At 29.0% G+C, this 21,247-nt stretch overlaps 2 protein-coding genes across 13 annotated transcripts; both read left to right on the forward strand.

Moving 5' to 3' along the window:
- Positions 1-441: 441 nt before the first annotated feature.
- LOC103854279 (mitotic spindle checkpoint protein BUBR1-like) lies at positions 442-19,928 on the forward strand. 12 transcript variants are annotated; one of them, XM_033285887.1, is made up of 11 exons: positions 442-13,289; positions 13,398-13,457; positions 13,530-13,669; positions 13,763-13,919; positions 13,993-14,077; positions 14,161-14,227; positions 14,312-14,363; positions 14,463-14,625; positions 14,711-14,784; positions 14,860-14,952; positions 15,165-17,476. In XM_033285887.1, exons 3-11 carry the CDS (start codon positions 13,543-13,545, stop codon positions 15,178-15,180), a joined length of 834 nt encoding a protein of 277 aa, XP_033141778.1. In that variant the 5' UTR covers positions 442-13,289; positions 13,398-13,457; positions 13,530-13,542; the 3' UTR covers positions 15,181-17,476. The 12 variants fall into 12 exon arrangements, 1 of the variants encoding a protein (XP_033141778.1); XR_004455681.1 differs by lacking the exon at positions 442-13,289 and adding exons at positions 18,580-18,700; positions 18,795-18,859; positions 18,933-19,176; ... (1 more) ...; positions 19,394-19,486; positions 19,549-19,928 and having other exon boundaries at positions 13,530-14,093; positions 14,312-18,453; XR_004455684.1 differs by lacking the exons at positions 442-13,289; positions 13,398-13,457; positions 13,530-13,669 and adding exons at positions 18,580-18,700; positions 18,795-18,859; positions 18,933-19,176; ... (1 more) ...; positions 19,394-19,486; positions 19,549-19,928 and having other exon boundaries at positions 13,858-13,919; positions 13,993-14,093; positions 14,312-18,453.
- On the forward strand, positions 3,763-4,360 carry LOC103854356 (membrane-anchored ubiquitin-fold protein 4-like). Its single transcript, XM_033285304.1, has 2 exons — positions 3,763-3,889; positions 4,146-4,360. The coding sequence occupies exons 1-2, from the start codon at positions 3,763-3,765 to the stop codon at positions 4,358-4,360; spliced, it is 342 nt and encodes a 113-aa protein (XP_033141195.1).
- Positions 19,929-21,247: the final 1,319 nt, after the last annotated feature.

Raw genomic sequence — 21,247 nt, forward strand, 5'->3', positions numbered from 1 at the left:
ATTTAGAAGCCCATTTGAATGCCCGATTCTAAGTTGATAGTGCGGTGCTGACATGGTCAAATAAATGTTTATGATTGGCTGGAATTAATAATCCTACGTGGACAGCCTAAGAACTCTAGATATCTTCATTTTAGTATAGTATAGATTAAGGCCGATCCTAATTTAAACCCAACCAACAAGATTTTAAGTGAACATTAGATTTTGATCCGCACAATGCGCGGGTGTTTATTTGTAGTTTTATATACATAGATATTTATTTTAGATAATTAATAGTATATATTTATAAAAATTTAATCAGATATTTAAATATTTATATAACTATTTCAGATATAATAATTTAATCAATGGTTTAAAACTTTCATATGTATTTTTTGTTTCTTATTATATATATTTATCTTATTATATATAATTTTTTTCATTTTATAAACAATAATAAAATATATATTAATTCATAATAATAGTTCATTTCTAATTACAAAATTAGTGAAAATATTTATATATAAATATTTTGAAAACTAAAAAATTGTTAAAATATTTATCAGTAGATTTGTTAGAATAATTATATATAATGAAAAGATATCATGATTAAAGTAGTTAAAAATATCTTATATTATTAGCTTTAATAAAATAAAAGTTAATTTTTTATATGTATTAAATAGTTTGCTAGTGTTAACCCGTCTTACCAACATATTATAATTTTGAACATAAATATTTATAATTATAATTATATAGCAGATAAAAAATATGATATAATTTTTATTTTTATTTCATAAATGATAATTGAACATATTAATGCATAATAATATTTCAAAATTAATTACGAAATTAGTTAAAATATTTATATATAATTTTTAAAAAATTGAGATCTTGTTAGAATCTTTTCAAACAGATTTGTTAGATTTTTTAAAATATATATTTTTATATTTAAAATAAAAATATCAAAAGATATTATGATTAAAATAGTTCAAATATTCTATGTGTTATTAGTTTAAATACAATATAGTTAATAAAATTTCTAAAGGATGGTCCAAAATAAAAAAACAAACACACATGAAAGAAGTCGTGATTTTTATTTTAATAGAATAGTTAATTGTAAGTCCAATATATTGCATTTTTATATTTTATGAAATAATATATTTTTATATAAACATAATATAGAAAAATTAAAATAATGTAATATAATGAATTAACTTATCTCTCGTTTATTGTATTTCAAATCTATGTATATATATATTGTTTATAGTGTTTCAGATAATTATTAACTAAATAAATCAGAAATTGAAGTATTTTTAAAATTTTTTAGATTTTGAAATGATATGAAATGTTAATTATTTCATTCAGTATCCAAATTAATATCATTATCATTCAAAGTAATGAAATAAATGTTACTTCACACGAGCACACAGTTTGTATAATTCTAAATTGAAAACATCAAACTAATTATTTTGGTTTATAAATGAATGATATTAATCTCAATTTTGTGATTATATTTTAGTTGTCACATAGGTATGAATGAAAGACATAATCTTGAAAATACTTTATTGTAGTGTATAGTCAAATGTCCGCTACATATTATGAGTTTAGATTGTTTTAGTATAATATTAGTTTTTAATAAAATAAAGAATAGATATCTATTTTTAATCAATTATGTTGATGATTATATTTTTTTAAAAGTTAAATGCATATATAACGACCTGATTTTTTCGCTGAATATAAGGAGACTCCTAATGCAATTAATATGTGGTTTGAAGATTAAAAATGATTGATCATTTTATCTTTAAAGAATAAAAAAACATTTAACCAAAAAAAATTAAAGGATGATCCATTTTAAAATATCACACATGAAAAAAATCATGACTTTTTTTTTAATATAATAGATAAAAAATTTAAAAACATTAACTATAAAATTGTTTTTTTCAGATGAAAGAAGGCATAAGGCTACGATTACATTTGATATATGTTTGTCACAAAGCTAAAATTAAAATCTCTATAATTTTATTTGATAATTCCGTTTTTCACGTTAACTATCCACAAAACTAAAATAGAAAATTATATACATATTTATAAAATTAATTTCAAAATATCTTATAATAGTAAGTAATTAAGATATATTTTAATATAAAATAATAGATATCATATCTGGTTTGGAAAAGTTAATATTAAAAAAAGAAATACAAATTTCTATATTTTGTCTATATTTATAAATAATAATATTATAATTTTTGTTTTTGTTTTGGTGTTGTTAAAAGTATAGTTTTCCTTATGAGGCTCAAATCAGGCGTATATCAAAATAAATGTAGGGCACAATGTAGGAATGTCAAACAGGTTGATCCGTCCCGTTCCGTACCGCAGTGGGTTCGTCTTCGAGCGGATCACGGTGGGTCAGACCCGCGCAGGCTGTGATCCTAAAAATGGCTGACCAAACCCGTACCGCAAAACATGTAGGCCCTTGCGGATCGCCCGCGGGACATAGAATTATAAATGGACATATGGCTCCTGAACGCTTCAAGACATGATTCAGGATGCTTTATCAATTTCATGACGCATCAGTAAGTTTGTTTAGTCGAGGATTGAACTGGATAAAGCAATACACTTGTTAGTTGAAGATTTTAGTTGTATCAAAACACTAGTTTATTTACTTTTGTTAGACTCTAAATATTTTAAAAATAAACAATACTTTAGTAGCTGAATCCAAATATTATAACTCATCCAAAATTAAATAAAACCAACACCAAATCAAAGATGCTAATCCAAAAAATAAATAAAAAGAAAACATCAATCACACTTCTTGTTTTTCATCTTTATCACCAACAAACGACAAAAAGATGGAAATTTCTCTTCTTCACCATCAACTTCATTCTCTGCAAATAAGAATAATAGAAGTCAGTTAAAGATATATTGAAACCTAAAACTCCAAAATGTATGATAATGTGAACAAATACATATAGGCAAGACTATGAAAAACCCATGGCAGGAACTAGATCTTTTTCTTCGGTGGAAAGTGAGTTTTCAAACTTCTTATGATGACTCGAAGAAGCTCCACCGGTGCAGATCGAAGGCGCATGGGAGACCGGAAGCATCATTGACCCTGAAACCACCATCACCGGAGCTATCGAATCACCTTCTCTCTCTCTCTCTCTCTCTCTCTCTCTTCTCTCTCTCTCTCTCTCTCTCTCTCTCTCTCTCAATGTTTTAGGCGAAAGCAGAAATGGGGACTTAGAGTTGTGGGTCTTTAAAATCCCACAGGTTAAGCCCATCCCGCTTTCGACCCGTCCCGCTTTGAACCTGTCCCGCTAGGCCTGTAATTTTGCGGGCTTACCAAATGGAGGCCCAATCCCGCCTTGCAGCCTTTACAGGTCAGGCCCGCGGTCCAGGTCTTTGATTGTCATCCCTAGTACAGTGTACCAAGGATGCAAAACTCAACGGCGGATAGACTAGCACGCAATATTATGAAGCAACCGTCTTTTATCGTTCACATGGGTGCATATCACCCAGTTTGGTTTACAAAATCAGTATGAGTCTGTAAAGTTGATGACAAAAAAAAAGTACGGCAATTCTCCTAAATAGACTATTTTCAAGTTTTGTTCACAAAATAGACCACAAGGAAGAAAATGAACAAACTGTTTTATTTAATAGGTAAAAGAACCGTAATACCCTAAAAATACAAAAAAAAATATATATATTTTTTATAATTTTAATTATATGTTTTCAAATTCGAACTTTTTGACTAAATCTAGGATCCTAATATCCTAGATATACAAAATGTTTCATTTTGGCGTTGGATTTTTGCTTCTGACATCATCTGAGAGTTTTGTTGGCCCGTTTCATTACTCTCCAACCGCCACTGTAGGAATGCTCAAGGAGATAATTGTCTCTGAATGGCCTAAAGGTGAGCTTAGAGTCTTTACTACAAGTGCTCTTTAAGTTTGGTGAACAGTTTCTTCACTAGTGGCTTGATAGACAAAGTCTAGGCTATTTTAGATCTGATTGTATTACTAATCACTTGTCTTAAACTATTAGACATCTGTTTAGAAACTGGTTCTGGCTCTCTTCAAGACTATTCTTTATTCTTCTACATTCAACAAAATCTTTTCATTTGTCACACTTTTGATTTCCAGTTTTACTTTTTAATGTGATGTCCCTAGACAAGAATATTGTTCCAAAAGCAGCTAGTGACATCAAGTTTATAAATGATGGTAAGATGTTGGAGAATGGTAAAATTGTTGCTCAGTGTAAAGCTCCATTTGATGATCTCCCTAAATCCGTCATTAAAATGCACGTTGTCGTGCAACCGTGTCCAACAAAACCAAGACCAGGTCTTATTCTGTTGCTTTCTCACCTCAGTACATCTTGCTTATAGAATGAATGCTTAGGAGTTCTATGTAATTTGGTTATTGGTTTGTTATCTTCTCTTCTATAGCAGAGAGGAAAATTAAAGAGGAAGAAGCCTCACAGAGAAGCTTTTGCTCATGTATCATAATGTGAGAACAAGTACTAGATCCAAAATCTGAACACAAGACTTAGGAAGCTTGTTTGGAGTCTTGCTTCACTGGGTTTTTTTGCACGAAGACCGTACAAACATAAATTTACCATCTTCATGCTTCATATTATGCATTCATCATAAGTTCAAACAAATCTTCATCAATGGCGTTATAAAGCTGGTCTATTGAAAGTTTATTTTTTTGCATTGTGATGAAAACTCTTCTTTTGGAGAATAATTATTATATAAGGAGAAGAGCTTCTAGTATGTGGTTCTGTTCATCTGTACACCTTAAGACCTATTTATTCTCCATCAGTATCTGCCCAAACATTTGTGTCAACAAATCATTAACCAGTGATAAACCGGTACAAACACTAATGATATATATGACATAATCCATACATAAGACAGAAGTGGCATTACCTTTCTATTCACTTTTTATTATCTCTTCAGAAGTTACATTATCAAAGTTCAGTACTTTTTCGACTTGTTATTATCTCCGCATCCATCCATTTCCTTAGGAAACTCATATTTTTAAACGTATATCTACTTCCGTCAATAATATTTCCTTATTTTGTACTATATAACTAGGATAAGACCTGCGCTTTGCGCAGGGTAAGTTTATTTGTATATATTATCGATAACTTTCTTTTTATATTTGATTATTTTATTTATACATATATAATATGTTTTGTTGATATTATATCATTTATTCCGATGGACCGGATCAATTTTTTTTAAAAAACTGTTGAACTAAACTATAATTAATATATCATGGATTGGTTGGATTGGACATTAAATAAATTATGACACAAAAACTTTAGTTTTTTTCCCTGAACACATTCTTGAAAAAAAAGTAAACAATTTGTTTTTACAGTTGAATTATTTTGGCATTTATCTTCCATATGATTTTGAAAAGTTTCGCATCAACCATCGAATTGATACATGTCATTTTAATGTTTTTAGTCGTATGCTTAAAAAACTTACATTTTGTAATTTACGGTCATTTAAAAAAAATTAAAATATAACATATAAGAAATAATCTAACATATAAGAAAAAAATAACATATAAGGTTTCCTCATTTTTGTAATCTAAAGTCATTTCAAAAAAAAATATAACATATAAGTTTTCCTTATTTTTGTAATTTAAAGTCATTTTAAAAAATTTAAAATATAACATATAAGAAAAAACATATTTTTTATTATATGGTTAATGTGATTGTTTAATTTTTTTTAATAATATAAAATTAAACAAAAATGAAGAATGATATAAAAATTGTTATCAAATATTTATTATTCATAGTCATTACTTGTCTTATATATGTTAATCATATTATGTAATTTCGTAGCTTTTATTTAAGGAAAGATTACACTTTTCTTATATTTTGGCTTAATATAATATTCCATAGTAATTGGATTTGGACTAACATTTTTTCAATTGATTCTTAAGCTGCCGCGTAAGCTAAATTGTCATCCTAATTAAGTGACACATAAGCAAAATTTCTTTTTTTAAATGATCATCAGTTAATATATATGGGATTAAAAATAATTGTTAAATAAATTAGTTATTATAGATTTATAAGATGAAAACAAAAAAATAACAATATACTAAATTTAAGACAAATATATGTCAAAGAAAGCCTTTACTTAAGAATAACCAATTATTCATATTAACGTCTCAAATATCAAGATCATATAAATAAAATAAACTACATGTATATAACTATATTATGTAATTTGCATAAAACTATACTATTATATTTTAATTAATCAGTTTATTCGGTTTGTATGGTTTGATCAGTTTATATTCTGAACCATATCTATATACCACGGTTTCTAGAAATAACATATATTCGGTTTATGTGGTGTTACCAAATAAACTAATTTTTCTATTTCGATTTTGTTCGGTTTTAGTTGGTCCAGTTTTTACCGAATTGAACATCATTAATTCAAATTACTAAATCGTAGATAGTTTGCAAACATGTTTCTTGTACTGAATCGTACGTAATATAGTCAATTTTTTTTTGTATTTTATAATTAAATCTAAAAATAATTTGTAAAAATAGATCTCTTTTTCCAAAGGACTAAACCAAACAGGTTTTTTTTGGCTGATTGCTAGTTGGAAAGATGATGGTTACTTATCGTTTAAATATGATTAGCTTATATGTTAACATCGTCTATAATTACTATTAACTAATATGATTTGCATTTACTATAATTTTACTTAACTCCCCAAAAAATATTTTTAGTTCTTGCCTTGACAAAGTTTTTGCATCTTAAATATAAATTTTTCATATTTTCACTTTTCTTTTACCTCAAGGCAATTATATTAGATATTTATGCATAAAGTATTAAGTTAATAGTATTGAAATCTATATATAATAAAGGAACTATCATTTATACGTAACTGTCGATATTTGGAGTAGAAGATCCACGCTCTTGGTAGATTATTTTCTTAAACAATGATTAAAAGTATTTTAATAAGGAAACTCTCATTTATATGGTCTCGAGCTTGGTTTATTTATACTTTTTATCATATACTTTTATGTTTGGGTTAGTATTAGTTTCTCTAGCGAATTGATTTTGGACTTACACATTATTTTAAATTGCTTGTCATGCTACCACATAAAATTAATTGATATTTTAATTAAGTGACACCTAAATAATTTTTTTTAATTAATACAAATTTAAAATTACAACCTTTTAAATTTTTTTCAGTCAATATATAGGGGATGACTTGAAGCAAGTTATATGGACTCATGGATTTGAATGGGACTCATGGATTTGAATGGTTTCAAATCGAAAATCTGATTTATTGATGTCATCATTATTACCTAGCTTTGGTAATGTAAACGTGAGTATATGTAGACGTCAAACATATAATTAATAAAATTGATTTATGTAATCAATATGTAGATATATCCACACAGATTACGGCTTGTAATTATAGACATAATGAATATATGTGCATGTAGTAGCCTTATTTGAGCAAGATCGTTAATTATTACTCCCTTCTTTTTTTAATATAAGTCGTTTTATAGCTATGCACGTAGATTAAGAAAACCATTAATTTTTTATATTTTCTAAACAAAAACATCATTAATTATTTACCTAACCACAATTCAACCAATAGAAAAATAAAAGATATATTATCATTGGTCATACAACATTAATTACTAATAAATTTTACATAGAAAACCGAAAACGACATATAATTTAGAACAAAAAAATTTCTCTACAACGACTTATATTAAAAAAGGGAGGGAGTAACTACAGTATTCTGTACAAATAAACGATTGCTTATGAAGGCAAATAAATTCGCCTAATATTTTCCACCTTTAAAACGGAAAGTGGATCTTTCTTGTTTCTCAAACGTCAGTTCCTTAATGTATGTTCCTTTTCTAACTCCAAATTAATTTCGATGGAAGACTTGGTGCAAAAGTAATCTTCTACTAAATACAAAATTAACTTTTTAAACACATACGATCACAACCACTTCTGTATTTCCTTATTTAACTCGAACCGACGATCTGGTTAATTTATTGATTATTAATGGTAATTTGACGGTTTGATTAGTTATATACATACTCGTTCTTACCTGCTATACTGTATATAGGAGATTAAAAGTCCACTGGAGTATATGTTTATAGAGTTCCAATTATATTGTTGTCTTCAACATAGAGAATAACAAAAATTGAACTACTGTAGAGATTCCAGTATACGGTACTTATATGTGATGAATATTTAGACTTTTATAGTGAATGTACATAATGTATATTTTTATCCAAAAAGATTTAACATTCGCAACAGACTTCTTTGATTACCATTTATAATCATGTGATTTGTTCAGCTTTTGGAAGATTCGTTAAACAGGCAAGAACATTACTCGAAACACACAAACAACTGATATATAAGGCACTCGGCCAGGACCTAATAATAATGATGAACCTAATAACAGTCACGAACCTTATTGATATATAAGGCTGTCGGCAAGGACCTAATGATAATGATGAACCTAATAACTCTATTCCGCCATTTTTATAGGTTCATTGATACTGTATTTTTGTTAAAGCTATTATACCTTCATCTTCATTGAACCTAATAAATCTTGTCCGCCATTAGTAGTTATGCAAATAATGCCAAACAGGTCTTAATACAGACGGCCCGGTTTTCATATGTATTATACATACAGTCGCCAATGTTTTCATACGGGTATTAATCTCCACTTTAAAATCGACTTTTCTTATGTTATATAATTATGGAAATACGTGACAACGTTATATTAAACTATGGTTTATATTAGGTGCTCTAGAATTCTTAGAAATAGGATTTAGAAGGCATTTAGAAGTGCCACATAGGATTGGGGTTTTTTTTAATTAATACAAAATTAAGGTTCTAATTTTTTAAAAGATCCTCAATTAATATATAAGGGATACAAATATTTTTCTTTAAATAATATGAACAATTAATCATCTTTTGCTTAATATTTTACTAGTGACACCTCTGTATGATTTGAGTAATAAATTGCTTTTAATGATTTTCATTATTGTTAATAAATATATTAAAATCACTTAAAGAGTGAATAAAATATGAAAATAAATTTGTTATCTGAAAACTGACTAGTGGCCGCTGTATTGTCTTGAATTAAATGAATGTGCAATACTTATGTGAGTGATAAACTATTTTTAGTGATTTTAACTATTGTTAGAGCCATAATTAACCAATTTCATTTAATTAGAAAATTAGTGAATTATGAAATTAAGTAATAATAACTTTTAAAATCAACAAGTGTGTGGCATTGTATAATTTGAAATAAAATTAATATATATATATATATATATATATATATATATATATATATATCTGACTAATAAATTGTTGTTTAGTGATCTTACCGATTATTGATCATCAATAAACACACTAAGAATGATCTTGCTTATTGTTAGCGTCGTAATCAATACTATTAAAAGGGAATCAGTCCTAAAAAATCTACTTAAAAAAGGTTGTTGCACCTACTTAATTAATTGTTGGACCATATAATAAATCTAACTATAAAATATCAATAAACGTCTTTCATACCCTATATTTTCTCCTGCAATCAACCGAAAATTATAAATAAGCAAATCAATTTAATTTTAATCATATGTCGATGGTTTCCACCTTGCTATATCCACTTTCTTCCATATTATTATACTTACAATATAAAAATATTGTTCTAGACACATTTTAAATATATATTGATTGTAACACTAAGAAATAGTGAAATCCTCATGTGAACATGAATCTGAATAGTATTTAATTATAAAAGTTACTCCATGAAACATTTCCTACGTAAATTTGATATATATATATATATATATATATACACCATGAAACATTAGTAATAGTTAAGTTCATTGTTCAATGTTTATAATACTATTATTGTCGATTGGTTTTAAGTTGCCCCTTTAACATTACTACCTGGATGATATATATACCATGTATTTTAATAGTAATGATTATTACAAATGAATAACAAAAATACAATTTATTATATGGGAAATTTAATCAATTTTTTTTTAAAAATACTATAAGATTTTTCTAGGTTTTTAGCAAGTCAACCAGTATTGGTTCACTGGTTAATAGCAGTTTTTTCGGTTAATCAGTTTTTTAATTAATAAATTTTTATTAAATTTAAATTTTATGGAAACATATGAGTTGATAGAACCTCTGATACAATATTACATGAAGAACATAAGCTATTCTGGATTTATATATCCATCAGGTTTACCGGTTCGACTATAGGTCCGAATCAGACTTGAAAGCCATTACTTATATCTTAATTTGTCTATAAACCACATATGTACCCTATTAAAAGGAGTTAAATAACTTGTATACTTTCTTCACACCATTTAAATGTGATGCACTATTAGTCCTCATCATTTGGTTTTAGTTCGAGTATTTTAGTTTTTGGTGTTTTGGTTCTATAAATATAGAAACCATTCAGGTATTTACAAAGTTTGGTTAGGTCTCAGTTAGATTATTTTGGTTTTTGGTTCGGTAACAAAGTTGGGAACTGGACCAGTTTCAAATTTTCAATTCCATAAATATATGATCTACTCGGTTTATGAAATCCAGTTCAGCTTTGGTTTTTTCAGTATGGTATGGTTCAGTTCGTGCTTTTGGATAAATATGCTCAGACTTATCCATTATCTTATATTGAAATTTGTTTAAAAGATATTTAATTTCGAAAACAAACCCGCATTTTTTAAACGCGGGTCAAAATCTAGTAAACACATTAAAATTTAAGTACTTTTGCAAACGTAACTCTCATAAATATTGTTTTTATAACGTTTCAAAAATATTGTTTTTAGTTTTTACTAAATGTTACATATTATATGATCGGAATTAAAAGAAAGGTAATAGATATACACATATATGTGAGTAATAGATTGTTGTTAATAATATTGTTAGCGCCATAATCTATATTATTAAAAGAGAAGTACAAATTTAGACTTACCCTTAAACTTATAAAGTATTTACAATCCAATGCCATTGAAAATAAAATAAACCTATTATTAGGTAATGCTTGTCTTTTCTAATTATTACATAATTTCTTTAAATAATTATAACACTAACAAAGATTTCGGCAACAAGAGAATAAAATATCCACTTTCCCTATTCGTAGGTTTCAAAATAATCATAATAAACAAAATATTCTAAAAGTTAAAGCCAAAAATATTGTGGCTAAAATCATGCCTTTTATTATTTTATGTATATTCTATTATAAATAATAAGCCAGTGTAAATTCAATATGATAAATATGTTTAAAAGTATAAAGTATATAACACCAGATTTTAAATAGTACATAAAATAAATTTATTATATCTTATCATAAAATTTTGATACATAAAAAATAAAAATATTTGTGCGGATATATGGATCATATTCTAAAAGTGTAAGTGATACAATTAACGAATTACAAGATAATTTATAATACTCAGTATAAATTATAAAATTATTGTTTTTAGAAATTTTATATTAAACAACTATTTTATATGGATAAAATTTAAAAATATAGATTACCACACTTACACAAAATAAATATTTATTTATAAAAATTAAAAACAAAAACTCGCGCACGATAAATTTTAAAAGTATAGATTATTACTTACATAAAATAAGTATTTATCTATAAAAAGTAAAAACAAAAGACGCATGGGTGTGCGGATCAAGGTCTAGTATATAAATTAAAATCCAACTTTCTCTGCAACACCACTTTCAAAATAATACTACTAGTATTTATGGTTTTGACTAAAGACAACACTATTTGACCGGATAATGATATGGACTCTTATTGTTAGAAAGTAAAAAATATATGTGAGTAATAGCTTATCGTTTAATGATTTTGACTTTTATTAACGCCATAGTAAAAACATTAAAATCCAACTATCTATGCAACAACACTTTCAATTATCGTTTACTCCCTCTTGCTCCTAAAAGATCTATGTTATAGTTTTTCACACTTATTAGAAAAACATATAAAATTATATTTTCCAATACATTATTTTTTTAATAAATTATTTCCAATAACTTTTAACCAATGAAATTTTATTAAATATAATTGTATTTTTGGAAAGTACAATTTTTCATGAAACAATGTATTGAAAATATAAAAATGTATATTTTTGAAACTATTTTTTTTCTAAAACATGGATCTTCTAGAAACGGAGAGAATAATATTTTTTCTTAGTTTTAGTGACGTAATAAACACATTAAAATCCAACCATGCAACAATACTTTCCAAAAAAATACTACTTTTCAGTTTCAATTACAGACACCATTATCTGATCAAAACTTAAAAAGGTAATAGATTGTCGTTTAATGATTTTGCTCGTTATTAGCACCACAGTAAACACATTAAAATCCAGCCATCTATGAAACATTAATTTCAAAAGTGCTACTCTCTCTGTTCCCGAAAGTAATATTTTCTAAAGTGTTCACGCTTATTAAGAATTCAATAAATGTTTATAATTTAATTTTTCCTTTACTTTATTATACACTTTTCAATAACTTTTCACCAATGAAATTTAATCAATTCAAATATTTTCATTTAATGTTTCTTAAAAGTATAAAAAGTACATTAAACATATAGAAAATCTATCTTACTGGAACAAGTAAACAATCTAAAACATCTTATTTCAGGAACGGAGGAAGTATTGTTTTTTTTTTGTTTTGATTAAAGACATCATTATATGATTGAAACTTAAAAGGCATTAGATTTCTGTTTAATGATTTTTCTCATTATTAGCGCCACAATAAATACATTAAAATCTAACCATCTCAATAACATCACTTTCTAAATAATACTATTTTTATTTTTGATTAAAGATGACACTATATGATCAAAACTTAAAAAGGAAATAGATTGTCATTTAATGATTTTGTTCATTATTAGCATCGCAATAAACACAATTAAATCTAACCATAATTACACTATTTGATCAGAATTAGATAAAAATAATATATATATCTGTATATATCTATACAATACTAAAAGCCACATATAGTGAGCAGGGAGCTTGCCACGTCACTTAAAATAATCAACCAATAAGAACATTTCATTTTTTTGGACTTAAATTTACGTTTGGACTGTGTGTATATGTTTGGGCTTTGTTTTCATTTAACCTAAAAACCTAAAACTAAGACCCATACCTAAATCTAAGACGTGATGCCAAGGCTTTTCTCCTCCGCCACTTCATCTTCTCTCTTCTCCTCTACGTCTTCTCCCCGTGAAACCAATTCGAGTCTGTTTTCTTCAAGAGTGAAGGTAAAATTTTCTTCAAGAGCTTTTGCTGAGGGTTTCAATTGAATCACTTCAATTTTTTTATCTCTTGGGTTTCAATCGAATCACACTCATTGATCTCTGATTCATTAAGAAGCTGATTGAGGATATAGATGAGTACGACGGTGACGACCCTCTCTTCCCATGGATAAAGTGAGTTCATTTTTTATCTATTCTTGATTATAAAAAGTCTTCTTGATCCTGAGATTTGAGGTTTCTCTCCAGGTGTGTTAAATGGATGCAGGAGGCGTTTCCTCCGGGTGGAGAGTGCTCGGGTCTGTTGGTGATATACGAGCAGTACGTGAGAAGTTCTGGCACTCGGACCGGTACAAGGATGATCTTCGTTACCTCAAAGTCTGGTTGGAAATGTAATGTTTTTTTTTAGCTCTTCCTTGAATGATCTTCTTTTGTATTGGAAGTGTAGTTTACTAAAAGGAAGTGGTTTATCCTTTTGAAGGCCGAGCATTGCGCTGATGCGGAAGTGATTTATAAGTTTTTGGAGGTTAATGATATTGGGAGGACGCATGGTTTTTACTACAGAGATTATGGGTTGCACATGGAGTATAAGGGTAAGGTGAAGACTGCTAATGAGATCTTCAATCTCGGAATCTCTAGGTGAGTTTTCTTCGTTTTGGGTCCTTGGCTTTTGTCACGTGATTTGATTAATAAAGTGTGAAACTCTGTGCAGGAATGCAAAGCCTGTGGAGAAGTTGAATGATGCTTACAAGAAGTTTATGTTGAGAACTATGAGAAGGACCACAACAGTTGATGATATAAGAAGTTTCTTCTGTATGTTTATCTATGCTTAAGTTTTTTTTTTCACATGGTGATTTAATGTTTTTTTTACCTATTACAGGAGCCAAAGGAGAATGACTTACCATCAAGAAGCTTTGGGACTGTATTGTCAAGGGGAGATAATAGTAGTGAGACACAGTAGTAATTAATTACTTTGGAAGTTTTATTAATATATTCTGTTAAGCTCTCTTACATGACAATGTGTTGTATAGATACAGGAAGACAAGCTTTAGGACCACAAGAAAAGAGAACAAATCTGAATCAGTAAGCAGTTTCATCATTATGTATCTCTTGCTTTAAACATATATATAAACTTCATCAAAACTCTAAATTATTGAGCAACTCTCTCTCTCATTTTTGTAGCTCATCCAAGGCACCTTTGGCTGTGTACAAGGATACTATAACGGGGGATCAAACAGAGTCGGACAAGTCAAAACCAGAGTTTGGTTCTTGGCTTATGCTTGGAGGCAGAGCAGAGAGGAACACAGAAAACAATGCCTTACATGGAAAATGGGCAGCATTCAAGGTCTTGCTTCTGCTCTAACTGCGAAAACTAAGCTAAACTTATCTCTGTAAACTGTTCACTTACCTGCATATATGTATTTTCGCAGGTTCCTCAGAAACCCATTGTGAGAACTGCTGCTTCCTCTTTTGAGGTTTTTGTCGATGAAGAAGAATGTACAGAGTAAGTTACACAATTTGTTTTTGTTTCCATAACAAGACATAGATGTTTCATTATTAACTTTTGATTATGAAACAGCAGTGAGGGAGTAGAGAAAAGGAAGAAGATTGAAACCATCTCACCATCATCATCAAACGTTTTGCCACTTAATGATGGCCGTGAGATAAAGAAGTAAGCATAAAACCCCTTCTTGATTCACCCAAACAATTATCACATGACTTGAGTATCTAACATTAATGTTTCGTTTATAAAAACTGTAGAGAAACAGAGCTTACTTTAGGTGTTCGTTCACTCACATTGAGTTTATTTTTCATTTGTAATCGTTTATCTCTACTTCTTGAGCTGTCTTATGATGATCTTTGGGTCATGTTGTTGTTGTTCAGGTGCAACGCATCGTAGAGGATCCTTCCGTACTGGTGGCTACATACGAAGGGACGCATAACCACTTAGGTCCAACGCTTCTAAAGGGAATGTTACATGACAAGTTGGATCACGCACTGTGACTTTGGATATGGTTTATGGTGGGCATAGATTAGCTGTGGAGAAGAATGAACGTGGCTGCTATATCTGGGAGGTTGATGGAGCAGTCTAGAACATGAAGCTTTCATTGAATGTTTTTGTTTTGATCTTCATCCACGGAAATTAGGAATGCATTTTCTACTCTTTCGAATTGTAGAGGTTACGTGAGAAAAAATGAGAACTTAAGTGTATATAAATATTACATGAAAAATCATTAGCATTCAAGTAAATTTAAATGTCATTTGTTTTAAATGTTAGAAGAAAGTTGATTCAATTGGAGCAATTAAGGGAAAATATTCATGAAAATATGGTATATGTATGCTATGATATTCACTTGGAACCAAGACATCCTTAATAAACATGCTACAATAGTTAGGGTGAAATTTGGTGTTATATAATCAAACTCTTTGAAATATTTAATACCATAACATTCTGAAAAAATATTTTTATAATGGAAGCATCACAGTATTTTATATTTTAAATTAAATGGATATCTTTAATAAATTCAAAACAGTTTTTTCATCAAAAATTTAAGAAATAATAAATTTATATTCCTTATATTTTCTGATAAGAATTTACTTTATAAATAAATATAAACTCGGTGATAAACGTCTTCATCATCTACATCTATATGTATGCTAAATCATTATAATGTAAACATGAGTATAAAAATAAAATATATAAATATAAAATAAACAAAAGAAATAATTGTATTAAATAACAAAAATACAATCAATATTATTCTATATATACTAATGTATAATAAAATTATTGTAAGGATTATATTTTATAAGTTAACCAGTAATATTTATTTCAAAAAAAATCTATTCAATTATTCTAATAACATGGTTAGCGTTATTTTCATATATAATAATACATATAAGATTCTAACAAACATGTATATTTATATCCTTTCTCAAAAAGAAAACATGAATCTTACACTATTAAAAGGAGAATATGAAGCCCTCTTAAGCTGTCCACGTTAGCGAAAAAATTCGCAACCAATCATTTGTCCATGTCATCATGGATGTTAAGTTGTTGGACCACGAATATGTGCTGTGTAATAGGCCATTTAGTTTTAATGACCCATTTGTTTTGTCATCTTCTTGCTCCAACCTAATTTTGTTACGACGTCTACAGAAGACATTCCAGAACTCACTGTCTTTCTATCTCTTCCGTATAACGCCTGCGACGGCTATAGTGACGAATTAAAGCTACTTAATTACTCATCTAGACAAATCGGCGTCTAACTTTCAACATCCCTCCTCTTACTCAATCATAACGATGCTTCCTCAAGCCAAAAATCTATTGCTCGGATCCTCAAATCCATTCCTAGCTTTATGGCAAATCAAACGGCAGTCACCACCACCCAAATTCATTCTCCACATTTCTTCAGTAAGGTTTCATCAGGACCTGGAGATTCCCAGTTGCTTTTTAAGCTAATCTATTTATGGAAAGCTCGCAATAATTCCAAAGGAGACATCATTCTCGGCCTTGAGATGTTGATGATTGATGAAGAGGTATGTGTCCATATTTCAATATTATGCTTCTGATTTCATACATATCTCTGATTTTTTTCTAACAGAGAGAGAATATGTTAACAAGATTCTATCCTGAAACTCAACACCTAAGAATTTTTAACGTTAAGAGATAATTTTTAAGATTTGTTAAATAAGTGACCATCTATGAATATGTTAATGTTTCTCAATATCCTTTTATGTAGTAATGAAATACAGAATTGTTCATATTGAAATCTACTACATATTTCACATTTTTATAACAAATAATCATTTACAAAATAATAAATACCAGAAAGTTTAATATTGAAAATAAATTATGGCTTCAAAACTTAAAGAATTGCTGAGTCATTTTATTGGTTATCAAAATTTACAGATTTAAGTATTCAAAATTATTACACATTTCTAAAATTATATATTTATATGAAATAAAAGTTATTTACCTATACTTCAGAAAATAATTCAAAATCAATCAGATGATATATAAGAAAATATATTATATACATAAGATGATAGAATTTTTTTATTTTATTAAATGTAGAGTATTTTAAATTTTAAGAAAGATTTAAACATGGTTACGAAAAGATTAATAAAGACATTTAATATGTTAACATAAATTAATGATATTTCAAACAAAAAAATATATCGAAACAAAAAAATGATATAATATTAAAAAAAAAACTTAATTTTTTTTTAAAAAAATCTAAGGTTTTAATGTTTATAGACAAATAAACCGCGCGTAGCGCGGGAAAATCTCTAGTTGTATTAAAAGGGTTATATGAGGAGTAGGGAAGCTGTCCACATCAGCAAAAAATTCCCAACCTATCAAAGTGACACTTCAGCTATAAATTTACATGTCATTTATTCTCGACTGGGCTTTTTCTTATTTGTTTCCTTTACATTAGGCAAGCCCATGAAGCTGCGAAGCCTTGACCCCTTTCAATGGACGCACATCGGCTTCATCTTTGTCCTTCTTATCGGAACAAAACTTATTGTTATAATCGCTTCCAATTCTCTTTTCTAACGTCTCTCTCCCATAAGATCAGTGATAAAGCCTCATTCTTAACTGCAAGTCTCAAACGGAATGAAACTTTCTGAATTCTCAGGTTCCTACCCTATATATTTATATCTCCGTACTCTCCCTTTGCACCTTCACCATAGCCACGAAAATAAAATAATTCACAGCATCAGCGGCAGCCAAGACCGGGAAATCAAAGGACAAAGGTTTTTTTTTTGGGACTTGGCGGTCTGGATCCACATCCTCAACCTCCAACATCGAAAGATCAGCTCGGTTTTGGACAATCTGCTCGGTCTTGGACAATCTCCCCATATGAATCTTATAATCGCCTCTGCCGCCACCGTTCATCGTCTTCATGGTTATAGTGACCAATGCTCCGGTAATACTTGGAAGAAGTGACGATAGTGATGATGACTCCACTGGTGAAAACGTAAGATCAACCGGTCTAGATAGTCAGCCATCTGTATCAGTCGTTCTTTTGAAAACCAAGGAGAAAATCGCTTGCTTCACCGCCGACCAAACACGCCAGCAGAAGAAGCACAAGAGTCAGAGCACTGTTAGTGATGCCAACGCTGGAGTCGACCCTGAGAGAATCTTCTCTCAATTTCACTGAGAAAGGTAAAACACAAAAAAACTCATTTTTAATCAAAAAATGGAGAACAAATATTTCTCTATTTTAAAGCTGTAATTTTCTATGGAGATTCTCATCGGGTGCACTCTAAAACACATCTTTGTCTTCTGCAGTAATGAATGGCTCTTTGTAACAGTTTCTAAATAAGGTTCTTTGTTGCGTAAAGCTTTTAAAGACAATGCAAATGAGATTCTCAATCGTCATTTCAATCTCAAACAAAGATTTTGCTTCAAGGTATGTATCCCAGTTTCTTTCACGGGAAGACTATCACACTTATCATTAGCAATCAACATGGTTTGTCTAATGATTTGCGTTCTTCTCCGTATAGGTTTCAGTTAATGGGGATGCATAGACACATGGAACAGCGAGTTGATTTTATGGACAGGGGTCCAGGTTATGTCTCATGCTCAAATCTTATATTTTCACTATGGTTCTCCCTATGGTGCTTAACTTACGTTGAATTCAGGTGCTCGCTGTGGTGAATAATCATGGTTTTTCAAGGGATGATTTTAACATCGAGCATAAAATCCATCAAAGGACGTTAATTCGGGAATGCTACAATGAGTTTTTTATCTTCTAAAATTTGTTTTAAGGTTCTTCGAAATGGTCTAGAAAAGCCTTCCATTGATTTTGCAGATTTTCTTACATACGCAGAGCCAGTAACTGTCGTTCTTCTTCTCAAGTTTTCCAACTCTGGTGCTGTCTTGAATGTAATCTCTCTTCACTTTTTCTTTTAAAGCATTAGTAAGAAAAAAAAATTATGATTATAAGAAATTGTTGCTTATTGTTGTGTGCAGGTTACAATTGAAAATATGCAAGGAGGCAATGATTTAAGGTAAAAAAAAATTTCTATATAAGTTATGTGTACGTTCTGTTATTGTATTGCTTCAATCCTGTTATGAGATTCTTGATTTCGAGTTATTGCAGATTTGTTATATGAAAATAAGGTCAATACTTTCCAAGGAGGATAGCTTCATAAGCCTATCAAGCAATGATGAATTAGAGGGATATAAAGAAGATGTAAGGTTCTTGGTTCAAATTTCCACTGAGAAAGTTGTATTGATCATTTGTGATTTTCACAGGGCTACGAGTGTTGGTCTAGGAGTTTCAACTTATTCTATTGGTGAATCAAGTGGATGGATGGTTCGGAAGGGAATGCACACTCGCCAGTTCCTGCAACAAAGAACGGACACTGACGATCAAACAGAGACAGGTGAAACATGGACTCCACTTCTGAACATGTACAAAGCCCAAATGCAATTCTGTGAGGATTCAAAGCTTATGAAAGTTTTCTTAGAAGTTGTGAGATCACTCTATGAACTTTTAGTTGTATTAATAGATGAAAAAAAGTGCATAGATATTGTTGTGTATTGGTCCTTACCTAAAAGAACTTTGAGATGTTTTCTATGTAATATATTTTATGAGGTTACAAACAGTAACTACGCACAGGGTGTTTGTTCTATTCTTGAGGTCTCTTTTAAACTGAAACTCTTAGACCATTACCTGTATGATTTTTTTATTGTTACGAACGTAGGATTGAGTTTCTACTGTTTTCAGGGGACATTTAGAGACGAGACTTTATATATTGTTCATATATAGCACTAATATTAGAGCTGAGTTATATATTGTCTAATGTAGTTTAGCGAAAAAGAATAGGAATTTACGCATATATTGTATCTGTTGTAGCTAGCATAGGAAACAATTGAGGTATGTGGTCTAATTTTTTGATCATTTGTAATTTTCTTACTTTAGTCTCACACTTTTGTGCTCATCTTTTTTTCTGATAGGCAAGATACTTTTTCAAGCAGATAATATCAAGAGCGAGTGATTGCCATGATGTAGTAAGAAATGACTTACGAAGTTCTACTCAACTCCCGCAGACATACTAAAGCTTTGTTTATCATCCCTGTAGTCACATTATTTTCAATATTCTCATAGCAAATACACCAGACTTAGAGGAAATTGGAAATATACCACTTTGTTTATAATCATGGTCGAATGCAACCATATATGACATCGAGTTTCCATTTTGGTGAAAAGAATTCTGTGTTTGGGTAAGGGTAATATCACCTTGATTTAAAACTCATCTATGTTTTAAGTGATTGTATGGGATCATCATTCTCTGTGTAGCCTGAACTCTTTATAAATTAATCAGCACCAGATAACCACAAAATAAAAACAATAAATCATTGACAGAGTCTTTGATTTTCAGATTAACCTAAAAGTAAAAAAGAACATGAAAAAGTTAGTTGTTTATATGACGCCAATTATATGACACCAATAAACACTTCTAAACTAAAAATAATAAACAAGCCTTAAAAATTGGTTGTTTGTATGATCCATCAATAAAAAAATATTTTCAACAATTCTAATTATATTACAATGGGATTTTAATGTTCTGGATTTTTCGTTTACAAGCCATAACAATAGAAGTTTTTCTCCTCACTTAAAGTAACAAACCTAGAAATCTCAGAATCAAACATTGTACCATATCATGCAAAAGATTGCTGAACTAAGAAATATATATATAGAATAATTAATAATTATAAGAAAGTAAAATACTAAGAAAATAAACAAAATAGTACAAAAATTTATCCATGCTGTCAATATTTTTAAACCCGACTTGGACATTGAACCATACAAATTCCAGGATCACCAGCTCATTGGATCAATTGTTTCTAAACCATGGATCAATAAATTAATAAATCTTATTATAAATTTATATATTAATATAATATTATTAATCGCCTAAAATATTAGATAATATCAAAAACATGTTTT

The sequence above is a fragment of the Brassica rapa genome, chromosome A02, assembly GCF_000309985.2.
Source record: "Brassica rapa cultivar Chiifu-401-42 chromosome A02, CAAS_Brap_v3.01, whole genome shotgun sequence".
Lineage (NCBI taxonomy): Eukaryota > Viridiplantae > Streptophyta > Magnoliopsida > Brassicales > Brassicaceae > Brassica > Brassica rapa.

Bases quoted from the DNA above. Each gene is read 5' to 3' on its own strand.
- LOC103854356 (XM_033285304.1), top strand. From the start codon at position 3,763: ATGTTTCATTTTGGCGTTGGATTTTTGCTTCTGACATCATCTGAGAGT. The intron at 3,890-4,145 runs GTGAGCTTAGAG...TGATGTCCCTAG, and splicing joins TGTCTCTGAATGGCCTAAAG to ACAAGAATATTGTTCCAAAA.
- LOC103854279 (XM_033285887.1), top strand. From the start codon at position 13,543: ATGCAGGAGGCGTTTCCTCCGGGTGGAGAGTGCTCGGGTCTGTTGGTG. The intron at 14,078-14,160 runs ATAAGAAGTTTC...TACCTATTACAG, and splicing joins GGACCACAACAGTTGATGAT to GAGCCAAAGGAGAATGACTT. The intron at 14,626-14,710 runs GTCTTGCTTCTG...GTATTTTCGCAG, and splicing joins GAAAATGGGCAGCATTCAAG to GTTCCTCAGAAACCCATTGT.